General features: G+C 36.1%; 1 protein-coding gene across 1 annotated transcript; it reads right to left on the bottom strand.

Moving 5' to 3' along the window:
• Positions 1 to 8,373: 8,373 nt before the first annotated feature.
• Positions 8,374 to 18,645, bottom strand: LOC110580774 (C-type lectin domain family 2 member A-like). The gene is given in 6 exon segments (XM_021690436.1): positions 8,374 to 8,439; positions 10,331 to 10,403; positions 10,801 to 10,904; positions 13,199 to 13,368; positions 17,785 to 17,928; positions 18,597 to 18,645. Coding segments are annotated over 6 exon segments (606 nt in total).
• Positions 18,646 to 20,601: the final 1,956 nt, after the last annotated feature.

Raw genomic sequence — 20,601 nt, 5'->3', positions numbered from 1 at the left:
ACATCATCATCCCCAGGAATCCCATTAAGCATCCCATGCCTGCACATAATATATATGAGTCATGTGTTTTGAAAACCTCCTTACATCAGTTTCCTTCCCTAAATATATAGGAAACTGCTTCAGACTTCTTAAGATTTTCCTGAATAGGGAGATCAATATCAAGACTTTCTTAAGTCTGGACAAAAGTCAGAAAATGTTATTTTAATAGGTTTAACTCTGTTTCCTCTGGATCCTTTTGCATAGGGTTTCATGCAGAGTAATATACAAGATGGAATTTACTTTTGGATTGGATTGAACATCACACACCACAAAAGACATGGACCTGGCTGTTTAAATCTACAGTTGTGAGTATTTAGCATTTGAGTTTTTCAGCAGCCAGTCCCTACGGGGGGTTGCCTGAAACTCCAGATAGCCAAATGGTTCCCTAGACTGAAGACTTTGATCTTTGTTAGTAAGTGAATGATTAGGAAATTTTCCTTAGAGAAATGAAGTCTTCTAAGCTAATTTATTTTCTTATTTGGGCTTTGAGTTTATCTATAATGCTAGAGGTAGACATGGAAAACTGTAGTTTACATAAAATTCTCTAAATTTCATTTCTTTTGAAGTATTTCTTAAAAGTTTACCAAATAATCCTTGTTTTGATTAGTAGGAAGACTTCAATTATTGGGAAATATTAAGGAGTATGTTATGCATAATACAACAAATAGCATTTGACTCTTTTTAAATAGTCTCACCCCAATCAACAATATGTGTGTCTACTTTGATGCACCTTGTTCATTTCTGCTTAAATTCCATGGGTAGAGAGTACTAAAATCTTTAGACGTTAGACACTAATCCCCAAAACACAGACAGAAGCTCCTGGGAGTCCAGGGTGAAACTTTTTACTCTCAGCATCAAGGTTTCAGGTATCACCAAAGTTAATTACACTTCTTGAAAATGTGGAATTTTGTTGTGTCTCTTAAAGAGATGTGAAGTTAAGGGGATTTAGGAAGACCATAGATGTTCTGGAGTGATAGAGCAGGCCCACCAGACTTGCTGAGGGTAGGGAAAAAAAAATGCTCTGAAACAGAGCAATTCACCCTACAAATGAATATTCTTATCCACAGACTATTTACAATATTTCTTGTTAAAATTTACACTCCATACCTACCCATGCCATCATACTCTCTGTACATCAAACACTAAATTCATTTTAAAAACTTACGTTTGATTCTTTCTTTTTTTTTTTTTTTAAGTTTTTATTTATTTATTCGGCAGAGAGAGAGAGAGAGGGAGTGCACAAGCAGGGGGAGTGTCAGGCAGAGGGAGAGGGAGAAGCAGGTTCCCTGCTGAGCAGGACACCTGATGGGGGGCTTGACCCCAGGACCTTGGGATCATGACCTAAGCTGAAGGCAGACCATTAACGGACTGAGCCACCCAGGACCCTTACCTTTGATTATTTCTAATAGAAATGTATCATCATGTTTTTAAAGTGATGCTCTATCAACCCACTTGCAAACTTGGTTAGAATTACTAATTTGCCAATCTTGTTTTTAAAATTGAGGGTTTTCTTTCTGATTTTTTGGATGCCTTTTGGCTTATTTGTTTAAGACAAGAAAAGTTGGCTTAAAATATCATGGAAAAACAGAACTTAGGGGAATTTTCCTTCTTTCGTGTAAAGGGTAAAGGATTTGGGGACACCCATATACACAAATGCACAGAAATTCCCTTGCTGAGGTGTCCATGTGAGTTTAAAACATTTAAAAGTGGGAAGGTCTTCTCCTCGATTGCTCACTCTTTCACTCCTCCCATTCTGTCTGGGGTTACTGTTGCCACATTTAACATGTAAAGTCTAGATATACCATTCTTTCTTAGGATCTCTTGTAGAAGTAAGGAGGCTTATTATAGGCAAACAGTGAAGCAAGATTTTTGAAAGGTGTGACAATTGGGATTTGGGTCAGGAGAATGACAAGGGTAATAGTTTAATTTTCTACAGAAAATTGGTTTAATACTTTTTGAAAAACATGCATATCTTTAGATGTGTTGATATTTCTAAATTTTAGAATGATAAATATGATACTGTCTGTTATAAAGTTGGTATCATTCCATTGTTGCAGATACTTAAAAAGTTGAATCAGGAATCTTTGGAGTAATAAAATGAATTTTTCTCCTAAAAGGGCAGGACTATCCCGTCTTAGTCCTTTTGGGCTACTGTGACAAAATACCACAGCCTGGGTAGCTTACAAGCAACAGAAATTTATTTCTCACTGCTCTGGAAAATGGGACTCCAAGATCAAGGTGTCAGCATGGTCATATTTTGGTGAAGGCCCTCTTCCTGGTTTGTAGCCATGTGAGGACATGGTAGAAGGGGCTAGGGATCTCTCTGGAGTCTTTTTTATAAGGAATGAATGAGGGTTCCACCTCATGAGTTAAGCACCTCCCAAAGGCCCCACTTCCTAATACATCACTTTTATGGGTTAAGATTTTAACATATGAATTTTGGGGGGAACACAAGCATTCAGACCATAACAGATAACAGTCCTCTAAGATCTTTATTTTTAATTTTTTTGGTGTGATCACATGGAATTGGGAAACCAGTGCTTCTTATTCACATATTTATTTTAATTCCACATAGCCTTTCCATTTACAAATGACCATTTTAGGTTAAAAAACTATTTGGAGCAACTACCTTCATTAAAGAAGTCATTTTTTAACAGGCATTCCTTGTCTGAAAATTACAGTGTCTTAGATTTCCAGCTTGGAGAATACATCCCTCCTAAGGAGGGAGAAAACATACAAAATATGCACAGTTGTGTTTTTAGCCGAATGAGAACAGGATGTTGCTTTTTCCTCTACAGATTTCAAGTCCTGGGCCAGGTTGAAGATAATGCCTGTGCTGTGATAACAAAGAAGGGTGTGTTTTCTGAAAAGTGTTGCAATCAGAGTTACTGGATATGTCAACACGTGATTTCTGCAGACAATGACCTCTAAACTTATCCCAGTTTATCCTTCCTATTTCACAAGGACTTTTTAATTTATGTATTTTTGTCAAAACACATTATTTTTACAACAAATATTATGGTGATAATGATGATAATGGTGTTGATTTGTGTCACTCTCAATCCAGGCAATCAGCCTCAACTCATCCCCCTGGCTCTATCTGGTCATCGGTGCTGTATTTCTATAGTTATCTCCTCTTCATTAGGGTGGCCATTTTAGACAGAAATTGTCCCTTTGTCTGCTCACTAATTCTCTCCCCAGGGCGCCTGGGTGGCTCAACCATTTGTTTAAGCTCAGACTCCTGGTTTCAGCTCAGGTCACGGTATCGAGCCCCGTGCCAGGGGGAGTCTGCTTGGGATTCTTTTCTTTCTCTCTTCTCCCTCTGCCCCTCTTCCCACTATAAACAAACAAACAAACAAATAAATAAATAAATAAATAAAATGTTAAAATAAATTCCCTATACCTCTCATTCACCATTGGGAAAGAAGCCTTTTCTATTTTTTAGCAATTTTTTTTTTTTTAAGATTTTATTTATTTGCGAGAGAGAGAATGAGAGACAGAGAGCATGAGAGGGAGGAGGGTCAGAGGGAGAAGCAGACTCCCTGCTGAGCAGGGAGCCCGATGTGGGACTCCATCCCGGGACTCCAGGATCATGACCTGAGCCGAAGGCAGTCGCTTAACCAACTGAGCCACCCAGGCGCCCGCCTTTTCTTTTTTTTCTAAGAGAAGCCATCAGATGATATATTCATGGACTTTCTACTATGGAGTCTACACAATTGTTTGCATCTTACTTATTTCTTTTTCCTCTCCTCCTATTTCCAAAAAAGGAGTATCCCTCCATCTGTCTAAATCAAATCTCTAAGTCTACAGTTGGGATTGTGTCTCTTCATTTTTTCAAGGAGATTCCTTCCTCCATCATCTCCACTCTAACCTCTCTCTTCTTCCACCGCCTTTTCTTTTAGCGATGAAACATGCAAGAGCACAAGAAAAATTTCCCTGAACCACATGTGGCTTCCAGTTTCTGCCCAGTTTCTTCCACATCTTTTAAGTCAAACTTCCTAGAAATTGTTTCTACTTGCTTTTTCCTCTTTTCACCTCCCACTCCAGGTTCTTCTAAAATCTGGTTTCTGCTTTTCCTATTTCACTAAAGTGTTCTCACTATGTCACAAACATCTTTCTTCTGGCAAAACACAATGAAGATGTTTTAGCTTTCATTGTAACTCTCAGCAGTGTTGCTCATTATTGACCTATCCTTTCTTCTAGAAATATTCTCTAACCTCAGCATCTATGACCCAATGCTCTCTTAAACCTGTATCTATGTCTCCTGCCATTGCTCCTCAGTTTTTTTCTGAAGCATCTCTTCTCTCTTCTGATTTCTTCAATACTGACATTCCTCAGTGTTTTGGGTGAATTCTTAATCATACACAATTCTTGGCAAACTCAACCACATTGTAAGTTCGATTGTCATCAATTTATTGATAACTCCCAAACTCATATATATTTCTAACCCAGACCTTATTACAGGTGCTTGCCCACTGGACATCTCTATTTGGACATCTCAAAGCCCCTCAGCCTTCACATGTTAAAAATTAGACTCGTTAGCTTAGCAAATGGCAGCAACGTGCCCATTAGTCCACGCCAGAGTCCCTGGAGTCAACCATGGCTTCTTTCTTTTCACCCTCGATATTCACTCATTTCAATCCCGTCAATTTTACCACATAATTATTTCTGAATCCATCTACATATCTTCAGACCCACCCTATGGTCCTGGATTCCTGCAACAGTTGTTTTGTCTGCTTCTAGCTTTGTCTGCCAAAGTCCATTCTCCATACCATGACCACAATGATTGTCTAAACGTCATATCAGGCCGCATTACTCACTTCTTAATTCTTTTTCATTGCTTAAATCTTCGACCATCTCCTCCCAGACCCTTTGTGTCTTGGCTCGTCTTCATTCCTCCCACACCGCCATGCTTGTAATGATGCCGACAACCTAAATTTATTCAGTTTCTCAAACGTGCCATGCTTTCTCTTGCCTCAGATCTAATCATATATTTGCCTCAGCTTGATATTCTTCCCTTTCATACTCTCCTGTTTAACTCTTGCTTATTTTTCAGATGACCAGTTAAATGCCACTTGGTGGAAATATTTCCTTAACCATTCTCCACTCCAGACTAAATTATATGCATTTGATGTATATTTTCATAGTTTCCTATACTTAACATTTAATACTCTATTTTTTGACCATCGTTTAATTATTTGTATTTATTAATATACTGTAAGCTCTGGAAGGACATGATCTTCATTATTGTATGGGAGAGACAAGGTGCCTGATGCATGATGGATGATAAATAAGTACTTGTTATGTTGTTAAGATTATTTGTAACATGTTTTGTTTCCCCAGCACAAATTTTCCTAGTTGCACAGAGCTTCCCTTAGCCTAGATGATCATAATCTGCCTGCAGAGAAATAAACCACTCTGTTTAGTTTTTTTTCAGTAAACCACTCTGTTTAGTTTTGTTTTTTTCCAAGTGTTAGGTGTATGTGGGCTAATAAATGAAATTTTCCAGGTTTATTGTTTGTTTTTATTTTTGACCTAGAACCTACATTGAAACTTGGAGCAGAGACATTATTACATTAATGTTTGTCAGTTAAATATGAAATCACCAATGGGAAACCTACTTTAAAGTCTTAGATCCACTAAGAGAAAAACTTAAAGGTCATACATGAATTTAAAAAAAATCATTGCAAATTGATATGTGTGAACAGAAGTAATTATAGTTTACAAGGAATGAACTATAAGAGCTTCAACTCACTTAAAAAATTAAACACAGAGAACACAAATCCATGTTTATTTAGTATAATGAATGCAAACGTATGTACTATTTTTTTAATGTGTGCATTTGGGAAATGTGGGAAAAAATGTTAGGAGAGAAGTTGCAGTTAAGGAGAAGGGAGGGAAAAATGATGGAAGATTAAGAGGTCTGTGGATTTTAAAAAAAAATCTTGTTCAAGAATTACTCTTGAAATAATATTTCCCATTAAGTTATAACATTTGCATTTGCATCTAAGGAAATATTTTAGTGGTGCAATTTTGATACAAGAATTCTAAAAACTACTGTGAATTGAATTAACCATGTCTAAAAACCCTTCTAGAAATCAAAGCTTGTCTTATTATCTCCACTATAGATCTACATATATGTATATTTTTAAGGGATTAGATTGCTTGAATCATAACAACTAAAGTTATTTTTAGATTACCCAGTTGTCCAAATTAATATTTTTAATTATACAGTGATTCTAACTGTTGGGAGGGGAGCATTTTAAATGATGTAAATTAGAAGATTCTCAGTGGAAAATCCTTTAGGGATAAATTTATAATTTATGACACTCAGAAGTTTTTATCCTTAAACTTTAGACTTCTTTTGGAATGTTTATAGGTTTATGTGTATGTATGCAGTTGGGGAAAACTATTACTTCACTATTGCTTCACTAAAGACTTTGATGAGACCACGTGCAACTTCCCATTTATACTCCTATTAAAGTTGAGGGCTAAGTCTGCCTCCCCTCTCAGGGAAAGGAAGAACGGCTGAGATTCTTCTGCTCCTGAAGTCTTGTTATGTCATTTCCTGCTCCTATTGTTCCTTGGCCCCTTTTCACCTTCTTTGAAAATTTTTATACCATGTAACAATTTTTCACCTTATCTGGGGTATTAACTTTAATAACCAAAAAAGATCTAACATTAGGTAGATAGGAAATGTGGAAAAGAGAAAAGGACCAGTTGTACTGCCCACTTGCCCCCCTCAGCACCTTTCTCTCTGACATTGTGTTAACACGGTAAGGTGCACCTCAGTGCATGCCCCCTTCACACTGGTTTGCTGAGTAGCCAGTTCAGCAGGGTGGACTTGTTGGAACACCCTTAGCCAAGGAACTCTTCATACTACTGTTCTTCTTCACTCTTGAGGGCTCCCTTTCTGCCATGATCATTATTTTCCCACTGAACTTTTTTAATTCCCATAAATCAGTTTGATTATTTCCCAAAAACAAAGATGAAAAAATGGGATTATTTTAATAGTTAAGATGCCCATTGGATGATATGGCAACTCAAAGGTGGTAGGTCTGAGATATAATGGGTGTGGCCTTAGACCAAACCCAAAGCAGAATTCTCAAGGAGCAAAAAGGGTTGTTCAATAAACGCTTAACAGTAAATTGTTCACATGTATTAAATTACTACCATGGAAACATGCCCATAGATACTGTATAGCTACTGAGTTAGTATTCCCACTTTCAAGTAAGCATTTTTCAAGTCAAATGAAGTATCATATATTCACTCTTATGCAATGATAAGATTATATTCTTAAACATCTTTTCCCCCTCTATTTATCTTCAATTGCTTTGAACTCCCTGGCTTTTCCACTAATCACTGTATAAATTAACATGTTACTTTCATACTTTGTTTATACTTAGTAGATATATTATATATATAATATGTACAGTATAAATATATACATACTAAAATATATACCTAGTGGGTCTGTATATATATACATAAAACATATATACATACTTATACTTAAGTGCATATATATTATAATTAAAAGTATAATAAAAATTTTAATCAAATATAAAAATGTTTTATAAGTTGTCTTTCCAAAATTTTAGGGATATGCATTTCCAAGCATAATTAATTATTAATTATTTTCTTGCAAGAGAGATGTAAAAATATTTTGATTTTATTTAAAAAACACCAAGGGGCACCTTGATGGCTCAGTCGTTAAGCGTCTGCCTTCGGCTCAGGTCATGATCCCAGGGTCCTGGGATGGAGGCCCATGTTCTGTGTCAGGCTCCCTGCTCGGTGGGTGGCCTGCTTCTCCCTCTCCCACTCCCCCTGCTTGTGTTCCCTCTCTTGCTGTGTCTCTCTCTGTCAAATAAATAAATAAAATCTTAAAAAAAAGAAAAGAAAAAAATAAATAAAAAACATCAAAACTCTCAATTTGTTTCTAAAGTAACAACTTTATTTTAGTATTAATTAGTACACTTGAGGCAGACAACTTTAAAATCTATGTCATTAAGTATACTGTAGCCTTAGGTACCATAAAAGCAATGAGTCATTCAAAGGGATTCTTGACATTATTGCTCTATTATTAGAGAGGGCTGATATAATCATATAATTTTTAAAACTATACATTGGAAGGGCAAAGAAACAGTACATTTTTCTACTTGATCTCGGACATGATTCAGTGTTAGAAGTTTTTGCAGATTCAGTATTAGAAGTTCTGCAGTTTTGCAGAGTATTTCAGCATCTGTCGTCTAAAAAATATGCCCTTGTCTCATTTAAGACTTCTGTAAATACACATGAACTAATTTATTTGTCTAAAGTTACACTATTGTTTTACTAGTGCTCTTCCGGGCACAGATTCAGCTCTGTGACCAAACCTAAACAACCTAAATTAAAGCTTACCTAAAAAATAAAATGAAAATCAGAAATAAGCACTTATAAGAGATTATTTTTTCATTAACCAAATAATCGCCTGCTCTTTGCTAACCAAGCACTTTGCTCCTTTTGTCATGTCAGCTCACCCCCTCAGACCTCTGCAGCTCTTTTTGTGTCCATGTCATATATCCCTCCCAGACTTGCTTGTGAATTCCAGAATGGCACATTCGACATCCTACTAAACATCTCCACCTGGATTTCCTTGGGCTCCTAAAACTCAGTAATTCGAAAATATCTTTTGTTTTTATTTGATAAGTATATATATTTGAAGATGTCACTATCCTATTTCAATAACTTTAGAGAAATAACCTAGAGCATCAATGCTTACCCTCCTTTGACATGGCATAGAATTCCTCCTAAACTTGGCCCCGGCCCTCCCTCCTTCTCCCCTTCCTCCTCACTCCCAACCTCAGCTCTTACTCTCTCTTATCTCACACTCTTCAGCCCAGTGCTTCCAGATTAGAATAGTTTCCCAATGGAGTAACATTCGGTATCCTCACATGTGCTTTCCATTCTGCTGGCAATGTTCTTCTGAGAATTTTCTTCCTGGAAAACCCTTACCTTACTTGTCAATTTCACAATATTTTCCCTGTAATGATTCCCTGGGAATGTCTTTCTCAGACTTTGGACACTTTCTTCCTTCCGCTGCCATTGAACCTTTTCACACATCTTCTACATTTGTCTGTGCACTCCTTACACTGATAACTACCTGTTGAAGGTTTATCTAGCCCATCTCTGACTTTCTAAAGAATGGGGGAGGGGGAAGCACAGGGAGGAAAAGGAAGTGAAAATGAGGGTGCGGAGAGTGGCTGAAAAGATGGGAACTGTGGCCTGGCTTGTAAAATATACAAGAATGAGACTTTCCAATGTGATTTTCCTAAGTTCTTACTCGTCCCATTCTCCAGTACGTGTTCTATTACAACTGTTCTAATTTCTATCAGTGAGCATACACATACCCATAGGATGCAGATCACAGATTTCACTTTTAAGAAAAGGCTTATATTTAACAAAGTGATCTTGTTAACCTTGAGTAAACATGAAAATAATATTTCCTGAAAAGTTACACAAGTTACACATTCTGACACAGAACCTAATTTATCGTTTTCTCAACTAGAAGCTTGAGTCGCAAAGTTCAAATTGCTCCCTCACCCATCTGCTTCCCAATTTTGTACCATTCATATTGTCCATTATGCAACAGGCTCCTGGCATTCACTACTAGAAAGCTGCTAGTTCAGACTATTCACTCAAAACCTTGATGCCCCTCGCACGATGGTCTGAACATGAAATTTGGTTTTATATTTTGCTGCGAGGTTGGTGTATGAAAGGGATTCATTTAGCTAGGAAATCAACACATTTAAACATGATGCTGTGTTTAAATTACACTACTTTCATGAGTGGATCTCATAATCTTGCAAAACTGAAAGAAAATCAACGACTAGTATTGATAATAAAAGTAAGGAGATGGGGCAAAATATTATTAGAGCTCTTAAAAAAACAACTAATTTTAAATGACATTAGTCTGAAATTCATATGAGTGTCTTAAAATGTCATTTAAATTTTTCATTCATATTTTAATGTATCAGAAATTTTATTCTATAAGAGGTTTGGGGACATATCTTGGGCATATATTTCTTGAATACTAAGAACTTAATAGATGTATAAAAGTGGATTTAGAGATTTGGGAATAAAAAACACCAATGAAAATTTCTAAACATGAATTTCATGTACTTTTATATTAATATAATATATTTCTTTTAAGAGGAATAAAAACTACATTTTGTGTAAAATACCTTAGATCTATGATGTCTTAACTTCTGGGTATACATGTGTCTGGTTTGCTGCAAATCCATTTTCTAACCAAGTGCGTACTGGCACTGCGAATCCCAATTTTGTGTAGATAGGCGCATTATCCAATTCCAATTATTTTAAACCTGAAACAAAACACAGAAGGAAAAATAAAAGGCAACAAATTGGTGAGCACTGATTGGAAGAATTAGAGAAAAAAATTTCTTCTGCTTTGAGTTTTTACTCTAACCCAACATCTTTGAACAGCAAGTAAAGTGGCAATAAATACACCTACTTCCCACAGTTGTTGTGCAGGTCAAATGAGATCATGATTATGAAGCATTGTTTGGAATACTGTAGGTATTAAATACTTTGTACAATAATATTTACATTACCACTTTTTCTCTGGGCTCATTTTATTTTCCACCACAAAGGAAACTTCCAGGAGAATGGTGTGGATGGATTGTAACTCAGATTTCTCTGTGGTGGCAAAGGGCTCAGAGCCCCGGCTTTAGGTGTATAAATTATATACCCAGGACTTACCAACCACTGTATATGGTTCCATCTATCCATTTCCAGGTCTGTCCTGGTTCTCGACTCAGTCCAATCCAATATTGAGAATGGTCAGAATATCGTTTCAGGAAATCCTTTAATAGAGTATATTTACAGGATGAATGGCAAATGCTTTATTTGGTTGGATTTTCTTTTGTCTCATTATACTCTTTATAGAAGGGGACAGCATCCTTATCTGGTTCACAGGTTAGTTCATGGGTTGGGTTACTTCTGTAACAATACCATAGTAAATTGCATTGGGTAGCTTTCTTTTCTATTTTCCAAAGAGTTTTTATAAGACAGAAATTATCTGTTCTTTGATGGCTTGCTCTAATTTGCCAGTAAATCCTAGGTTTGGTGTCTTTTAGGATGGGAGAATCTTAGCAGTAAAATATATTGAAGAGTTGGTTCATCCAGGTTTTATATATTTTCATAATTTATTCTGATACATTATATTTTCTGATCTTGTTACCACTAACTAGCTTTTTTGTTTTGTTTGGATTTGGTTAGTAATTGCTTTGCATAACTTTTCCTTTCATTTTCCAACGTGTGTGTGTGTGTGTGTGTCTGTGTGTACACGCACTTAGGTATGTCTCTGTAAGTAGCACGTTACTGGACTTTGTTGCTTTTTTTTTTTAAAACCAATCTGATAATTTTTGTTGTTTAAGAAACAAATGAAAACATTCACATTTTATCATGATCACTGTTGTATTTGGATTTATCAATGTTGTGTTTTCTGACTACTAGTTTTTCTTTGTTCTTTTACCTTTTCTGAATTCTATTGGATTGATACTTTTTCTATGTCTTTAATTTATTTGAACACCTTAGTTTGTCCGAACATTTTTTACTCTTTGATGCTTACCATTTAATTTTTTTTAAAAAACCTGCCTGTCTATAAATATCCCAATATAGGTTGTCTAAACAATTGTTTAAATAATTGTTTAGGCAATTATCCATTTCTTCAAAGTTTTCAAATTTATCGACATAAAATTATTTGTAAGATTTTATGCTTTTAAATTGTTACTGTTTGTAATTGTATTTATTAGATGCATATGTCTTTTTCCCTTTTCTGTGATCAATCCTGTCTATGCATAGAACCAGTTTTGCTTTTGTGTATCCTCGTTATTTTGTTGGACTCTTTTATGTTTATTCCAAAAATTATTCCAATGACTATGCTTTTTAGTTAAAATATTTCTTTTGTTTTGTTTTAATAGTCATAATTTCTCATTTTTTCCCTGCTTTAGTTTTTCTTGATTTATTATTCTATAGAATGGGCTGTATGACTTCATTTATATTTTTCAGCCATCCAAATGTACTTATCTAAAAATCTTTGTCAGAATGATCTACTAAATTAATATCAGTTTGGGACAATCCCTCTTCTGTCATTTCCTTATAGAGTATGTGGTCAATAAATGTTAAATATATCCCTATGCTCCTTGAGGTCTTTTTTTTTTTTTAAGATTTTATTTATTTATTTTGACAGAGAGGCAGCGAGAGAGGGAACACAAGCAGGGGGGAATGGAAGAGGGTGAAGCAGGCTTCCCGTCGAGCAGAGAGCCCGATGCGGGGCTCGATCCCAGGACCCTGGGATCACGACCTGAGCCGAAGGCAGGCGCTTAACGACTGAGCCACCCAGGCGCCCCTCCTATGCTCCTTGAGGTCTTAACTCTTCTGTCTCTTACCACCTCTGTTGTTTTACATCTCTATTATTTCAGGTTTGGGGAAGTTTGTACTGTGTGATTGGTTTCTCCATTGATCTTTTTCTGTGCCTGAAGCTCCCAGACCTTCTTGGTTATACTGACTCATTTATTAATCTTTTCCAGTATCTCTGACAACAGGTTTGCCATGACTTTCTGTTTATTATTTTTTTTGAATATAGTTCCCCCAAAGGCAACTTTAATTTGGTGTAAAATGGTAGGTAATAATAGTTCATTACCAAGGGCTTTATTGGGTCTGAACTTCATGGGAAGTGGTTTTGGGTTTTCCCTGGATTTTGGTGCTGTATTCCAACTTGAAAATGTAGAGCTGGGTAATATGTGGTTGAACTTCTTTGGACAATAGTTGGGGTCTTTCTGGTGGGTAGTAGTATATAAATTGCTCTATACTGGGCATAGGGAAAATGCCTATTATGTAACTTATTTCTAAATACTTTTTACTCCCAGTTGAAAAGTCAAGTGGGGAAATCATCTCCTAAATGTTGCCTAATAATTTGTACTCTAAGGGTTGCTCTGACCTGATGTGAGCTCTTTCTATGATTAAATTGATGTGGAAAAAAAGGGCTTCTAGGCTGGGTGAGAGGCTCTTTTCTGGCTCTTTTAATTTCCAGTGCCTTCTCCACATCATCTATGACCTCTGAAAACATAACTATAATTCAAAAGAATTGGCTTACCAGTTCTTTTGTGGTGTTGAAGACAGCAAGAGTGGCTGCATGAGACGCACAGAAGTTCTGGCTTGCTGCCCAGGTTCTTGTATTTTCAGAAAAATAGCAACACTTTCCCAGGTAACCAATCCAGCCATTCAAGCATGGCATACGTTCAGTGGAAGATTTGTGTTTTTCGACTGAAAAGAATTTAATAATATATTAACTACTGAGGAGGTGGCATGCCCTGAATGTCTGCTCTGAGATACAATAGAGTTTAATTTGTTTTAAAACAGTTTTCTTATCCATATAAATGAAATTCATCAAATTAGCTTTGGCCCTTCAATCTGAAGGTTTTGGACTTCATTAATCATTCTTTGTTTTTCTCCAAATGAAGTCAGCTCCTAAATTTTTGTATTTATTTTTCTTGATAAGTTGAAAGAAATCCTTGGCAGATACCACTCATGTAGATGTTGGTATTGCTCAGATTCAAGGGTTGGTGCTCTTCTCAAGTGACACACTCCACCTAGGAGAACATACTCATTCTCATGGTGTAACTATCATGTTTATACAGATAATTATTAAAGTGATATGTCCAACCCAGGCCTCTCATCAGAAATCTCCCATATACAACTACCTAATGGACACCCATTCATTGAATAACAAAATATTTGTGAGTACATACTATGCTAAGCACTGTTGTTTATGTTTATTAGAGACAAAGTCCCTGCCGTCATTGTGCTAAGAGTATAGTGGGGCAGATAGATATTGAACAAATAATTACAAATTCAAGGAATGGTACAAGAGGAATAGCCATAGGTACTAAGAGAACATAAGTTGAGGGGAGCTGGTCTAGCTCAAGGATGGGGATTGTAGTAGACATTTCAGCTGACACTTTAAGGATGCAGAGAGCTAGCTCGCCAGATGAAGAATGAGGAAAGCACGTTCTCAGCAAAGAGGAAGTGAATGTGTAAAGGCCCTGGAGTGAGTGATCTTTTCACTTAAGAAAGGAAGATCAGTCTGAGTGGAGTATAGAGAGAAAGAAGAGGCATGACAAGAACTGAGGCCAGAAGAATGAACAGGAAGTAGGCGTTACGTACACAGTGAAGATTTTACACCTTATACTAAAAGGATTGTCTCAAAATTAGAGATAGATGATGATGTATGGACTGGATGGATGGCATGTTGATTCGTAAAAATAATTGTCAGAAAAAATCAGATTGGGGGGAAAAAACCAGTGTTCAATTTAAAGTGTATGAAACAACTAAGTGGAATATATCTGATCCAGTTCCACCTATGCTTCCACTATGCTTAGACCATGTTTAAAGTCTAGCTTTTTCTTTATTATTGTTCTAATTTTTAAAAAAGACTTTATTTATTTGAGAGAGAGAGAACACAGAAGAAGAGAACACAGAGGGAGAGGGAGAAGCAGAATTCCCACTGAGCAGAGAGCCTGATGGGAGGTTCGGTCCCAGGACCCTGAGATCACGACCTGAGCCAAAGGCAGCCACTTAACCGACTGAGCCACCCAGGCACCCCTAACTTTTTTTTTTAAACTGTAATGAAAAGTGCATCAGGATTTGATCTTTGTTTATATCTGTAGCTTCATTTCCTCTTATTTTTCTGTAGGCACTTTGTTTCTCTCTTCATTTTCTTGTATACCAAGCTTCTTGTAGTTCCTTATACATGTCATGTTACTTTTAGGTAATATCTGGGCCTTTGTTCATGCTGACCTGTGTTCCCCAATGCCATAGTCCCACCCTAACTTGCAATAAAAAAATTCCATCCCTGCCCAACTAGAAAGTATCTACTTGTATTTCAATAATCTATTATGTTAAAGCATAATTTCCTCTATGAATTTCCTCTACTTTATCCCAGTGGAATTGCTCATACTCTCCCTTCCATGCTCTTGGCTTCTAATAGACTATCAGATTTAATACATTATAGTAATGACTATAAATATTGCCTCTTTTTTCTTTATCCCAGCACCTGGAGGTTATGTCACGCCTGTTTGCTGTATAAATAAACAAAATATATGACTGTCATACGCCTCTGAGAAAAATGTATGTAACCATTTTCAAGTATACCTAAGAGAAAGTATGATTTTTACTCTAGACATGATTAAATCTTTGACTTACTGTATTGCAGACTATTTTTTTTAAAGATTTTATTTATTTATTTGACAGAGAGAGACACAGCGAGAGAGGGAACACAAGCAGGGGGAGTGGGAGAGGGAGAAGGAGGCTTCCCGCGGAGCAGGGAGCCCGATGTGGGGCTCGATCCCAGGACCCCAAGATCATGACCTGAGCCGAAGGCAGACGCTTAACGACTGAGGCGCCTGGGTGGCGTATTGCAGACTATTTTAACCTAAGTATTAATGTCTATTAAGTAGGAGAAGCCTATTGTTATGCCAAAGCACAGAATCAGTCATCTGATCTGGGTCATAGGAGTTTAACATGCTTATCTCCCCTCTCCTAGATTTTGTCAAATAACGCTTATTTTTGCTTAATAACTTTAGGAAATCAGAGAGTTTTAGCATCACAAGCTGCACTAAAAATTATCCAGTCCAGTCCTACGTTGTATAGATAGGGAAGCTGAGATGTTAGACATTGGATGACTTATAACCGATGACGAAACCTGGAGATGGAATGGTCCCACATTGAAATGGTCCCACATTCCAATATCACTGCAGGATTAAAGCATATTAACCTTTATAAACTGTGTATAGTGTTATGTGATCCAGTTTATAAAATAGTCTTTTGAACATAGCTTGAATCAGAGAACAAAATGAAGATCCTTAGGAATTCCATTGAATAAATTCCACTGAGTGAAAATTAGGAGCACCTGGTAAGGATGGCCTGCACGGACTTCAGTAGGTGGCCTGGAAGAAACTGCCTTTCTAAGAACAGGTTGAACATATTTCATCTCCTTTAACAAATTACTGGGTGTTTATTTTATATAGACCCCATAGGAAATAAGCTCATTTAGGAAGAGACAACATTGTAGATATGGTAAAGAACAATATATAAAATTCAGAAGACTTAGATTCAGGTTATAACTTTACTTAGCTGTGTTTAGATAGTCAGCTACTATCTCTGAAGTTCAAAGTCCTTGTGTACAACAAAAGGCAATAAGGAAAATAATACTTCACTACTGCTCTGGGTCACTCAAAAATGCAAATAAAATGTTGTGTATTAAAATATCTTATGAGGCATAAAGTGCTTTGTAAATATATACTTTTATCAAAAGACCTTTTCCTCTTCCTCTTCCTCCAACTTTTCCTCCTCCTCCACCTCTTCATCCTCCTTCCTTTTTCTCCAGTTGAGTAAATTCCATGAGGACAGGAAACATATTTGTCTTGTTTTTCTAGCATAATGCCTAGTTCATATAATACTTTCTTTCTCCATCTCCTTATCTATCTATCTATCATCTATCTATCTATCTATCTATCTATCTATCTATCTATCTATCTATCATCTATCAATCTTCTATCTATCCATCCATTTATATACATACAGTATATTCACATATTTATATACACATTTCTATCCATATGTAAATATAGTCAAGTATATACACATAATCATGTATATATACAAGGCATAATGCCTACTTGATAGAATACGCTTGATCAATATATCTATACTATATAAACTCATTTATACATACTTATGTGCACATTTATGTATACATGTATGTATAATATATATGCACATTAATTTCTACAAATGACTTTAGACATCCATATATAATATATCCACTTATAATAAATATCCTCATGTGTAAATCATATACATATTTATATATGCACATCTATATGAATATATACTTATGTATATATTTTCAAACATCTTGTTAAAATTGCTTCAAGTTATTTTTAGAATATATGTATATAGTTTACCATCGTAAAGGGGAGATATATCATTCTCAACTTACTTTTAGAGGCTAGGAGTAATCTATAGTTTGGGTAAAAATTATGGTCTTTAGGATGGCAACATTTTTTCTTGTCCAGTTCTCTATAACCCATATGTATAGTTGTGAATTATGATTGGGACTTGTAAATCTGACCGTATCATGGGCAGCTGCACAACCAGACAGAGATCAATTGTTTTGCGCCTTGAACTCAGTTTCCTTTCTTGTAAACGATAGTCATTAGCTAGAAGCAGCTTAGAAAAAGATACTGATATTTATGTAAAAGTATATGGTTTAGTCCATATGTAGATAATGTTCCATAAACTGTTTGCCACCAGTCCGCAGGAAGATAAGGATCTCGTGGCACATTGTTAACTAACTGTGTCACCAAATATATTGTGCAGTTCTTTTGATATTTCTTCATAAGGAGACTTTCTTCATGAAGGAATCAGTATAGTGATTTACATTTTACCATGAGCCCCTTACCTTGTAAGGACTATAAGTAATACTGATTTAGAAGGAAGTTTCATATGCATTAAGTTATTATTATCCCCATTTTATAGAAGAAGAAATGTACATTCATCCCATATACAAAGATTTCTGAAATTACCCTTTATCTTGAGCCACTATATGAAAAGCACACAGATGACGTAATATTTTGTGGAAGAGTTAACATGAGCATATTTGGGAAGTGGGCAACTCACCTGCTAAAATTGTGGCCAGTGTAGTTATCAAAATCACCAGGAAGAAGATGACAGTGGTGATAATTTTAGAGATACAAAGTCTCTTTTTATTCCTTTTTGAGGGTCCTTGTGACTTTCCAGTAAGGTTGAAAGTGATAACATCTCCTATAAAAAAATCAATCAGTTTTTAGTTTCTAGTAAGTGAGTTTAGAATGTTGTAGGAATAAGGTCAGTATATACAAACTGATTATATTTCTTATATGCTAGCAGTGATCAATACAAAATTCAAATATACCACTTACAATAGCATAAAAATATTGAATGCTTATGGATAAATCTGACAAAAGACATGCAAAACTTGTACACTGAAGGCAAGAAAACATTGTTGAAATAAATTACAGACATAAATACATGGAGAAAGATACCATTTTTGTGAGTCAGAAGACACAATTTTTGTGAAGATATCAATTCAACTCAAATTAATTTATAGCTTCATCACAATCCCAAACAAAATTCCCAGCAGGCACTTTGCGGGGGAAGGTAGAAATTGGCAGCTGTTTCTAAGCGTTTTAAAGTATGTCAATTTTATCTAATAAAGCTGTTAAAAATTATACAAAAATTAGTTATCCTTTATCCACACAGAGTGGATCTTTATAATATACTTTGGAGAGATAGCTGAAAATAATATGACACAGATAGAAGAAATGAAGAGCACAGAGATACTGCCTCTCTCAGGAAGGTTAGCACTCAGAATTGATAGCAAGCACCCACCAAATGTAAATTCGTTTACTTTACAAATAGCACCTAAAGCTTGTCATACATGTACTTCTTACCTGAAGCCTGGGAATCTACTGAGTTCGTCAGTGTTGTTTCATCATCCATGTCTCCTTTTCAGCAAAGCGAAAATACAGATTGGTTGTAGGGAATGCACGGGATTCAAGATCCCTGCCCACAGCTGGATTTAGTGTCAGTAATATGAAGACAGTCTAAAATGAGAATATAAAGTTAAGGCGATCTAAAATGAGAATATAAAGTTAAAGACAGTCTAAAATGAGAATACAATGTTACAACATCCTAAATTGAGAATACCACATTAATATAAGAATTATGACGAATCGCCTCAGAAGTCTGACCAGTGACATAACTCCTGCCCTTTTGCTACACTGCTGTCCAGAAATCATTCTATCTCACTGCAGTTTGAGGAGCCACTGGAGGTGGTGGGAGACTCTGAAATGATTCTTCAGCGGAAAGGAAGTGAGGTCCAGTAGTTTATGAAGCCAACAAACTGAGTCTTCACACTATCACCCTGACCTACCAATATTTTTAGTTAATTTTGGCCATTATGGATCCCAGCCATGAGCCAATTCAAAAGGATTTGAGCATAAAATAGCAACTTAGATTGCAGTGAAAAGAACGTCAATTGTCTTTAATAGTAATAATAATAATAGGAACAATCATATCTCCTATTTATTGTGTGCCTACTCTATGGTAGGCCTAGTTCTGAGCTTTTAACTTTTATGATTCAATTTACTCTCATAATCACATGAAATAGGAGCTTATTATTATCTTTAATTTGCAGATGAGACAAATTCCTTAAAGTAACAGAGAGGTAAAAAGCTTTTTCTTAAAGTAACATAGCTAATACGTGGCTGAGCTTAGATATTAGTTGGCTCTGATCATTTAACCACACTGCTCTACTGTCCTGCTTCTGTCCGTTCGGGACCTTGCCGTGAGCGTTCTCATATGCTGAACTCCTACTTCCAGATGTAGAAAGCAGATCTCAAGTTCAACCACAGCAACAAAAGTATTGTGCTATTAGTGTTGTGCTAAGATCATTGTAGTCATCTATAATCATTTGATGTAGGTGAGGATGAATACATGACAGCCTGTATTTCAAAGTCCCTTCCTTGAGAGACAAACAGAAAGTAATGGGTTGACATTTTTTAAAGCTGGATTGTAAGGAATAGAGTTCTCTCTAATTTTGCATGTTGATGTTTTTAATATATGAATATTAATTCACATCTCCAAAAAACCAATTACTTCAGGAGCCATGAGTGTGTGTTAGAGAGAGAGACAGAGAGAGAGAGAGAGAGAGAGAGCGACAGAGACAGAAACATAGAGACAAAGAGAGAAAGAGAGATTGGGGAGATCTCTGGCTAGATTATTTTATTCAAGTCTTTATCTGAAGCAAAAATTATCCCCAAACTCTAAATGCTATTCAAAACCAAAAATTTTGCTTGTGTACCAGTTAGCTATTGCCATATTAATGCTATTTTACAAACCTTATCCCAAACCCTGGCTCACTCACTAGTCTGTGCTGCGTTGGCTGAGTCGTTTGGGTTGTCTGGTTGAGGCTCTGCCTCAAGATGTTGAGTCTGTGTCCTTGTGTCTTTGCTATTCTAGGGTTCAGGCTGAAGAGGCAGCAGCTACTCCAGAAGCTCTTCTCACAAAGATGTCAGAGGTGCAAGAGACTAAGCCCATCAACTCAGCATATTTCAAGTCTCTGGTTGACCTCAAAGTCAGGGAGTGGGGAAGTACACTTCACAACTAGTGAGAGGAATTGCAGAGCAATATATATATCTGCAAGGAGTGAATCAAGGGCCAGTCGTCACAAGCCACAACATGTTGTGGTCCTTCTTGAGGACTTCCGGTCAAATTTTTGCCATTGTTTTTTTAAATTTATTTATTTTTGGGATCAATCTCTTAGATCTTATTTGTTTTGTTTTGCTTTTTAAATTAAGAACTTTACCTAAGACTGCTGCTTTCTGCCTCTTCTTCTTTTCCCTTATGGGCAATAGCATCAATATATAAGTCGGGTTGATCTTTTTTTTTCAAAAT

This window comes from Neomonachus schauinslandi, chromosome 5 (assembly GCF_002201575.2).
Source record: "Neomonachus schauinslandi chromosome 5, ASM220157v2, whole genome shotgun sequence".
Lineage (NCBI taxonomy): Eukaryota > Metazoa > Chordata > Mammalia > Carnivora > Phocidae > Neomonachus > Neomonachus schauinslandi.
This window is presented reverse-complemented; position numbering and strand designations above follow the sequence as displayed.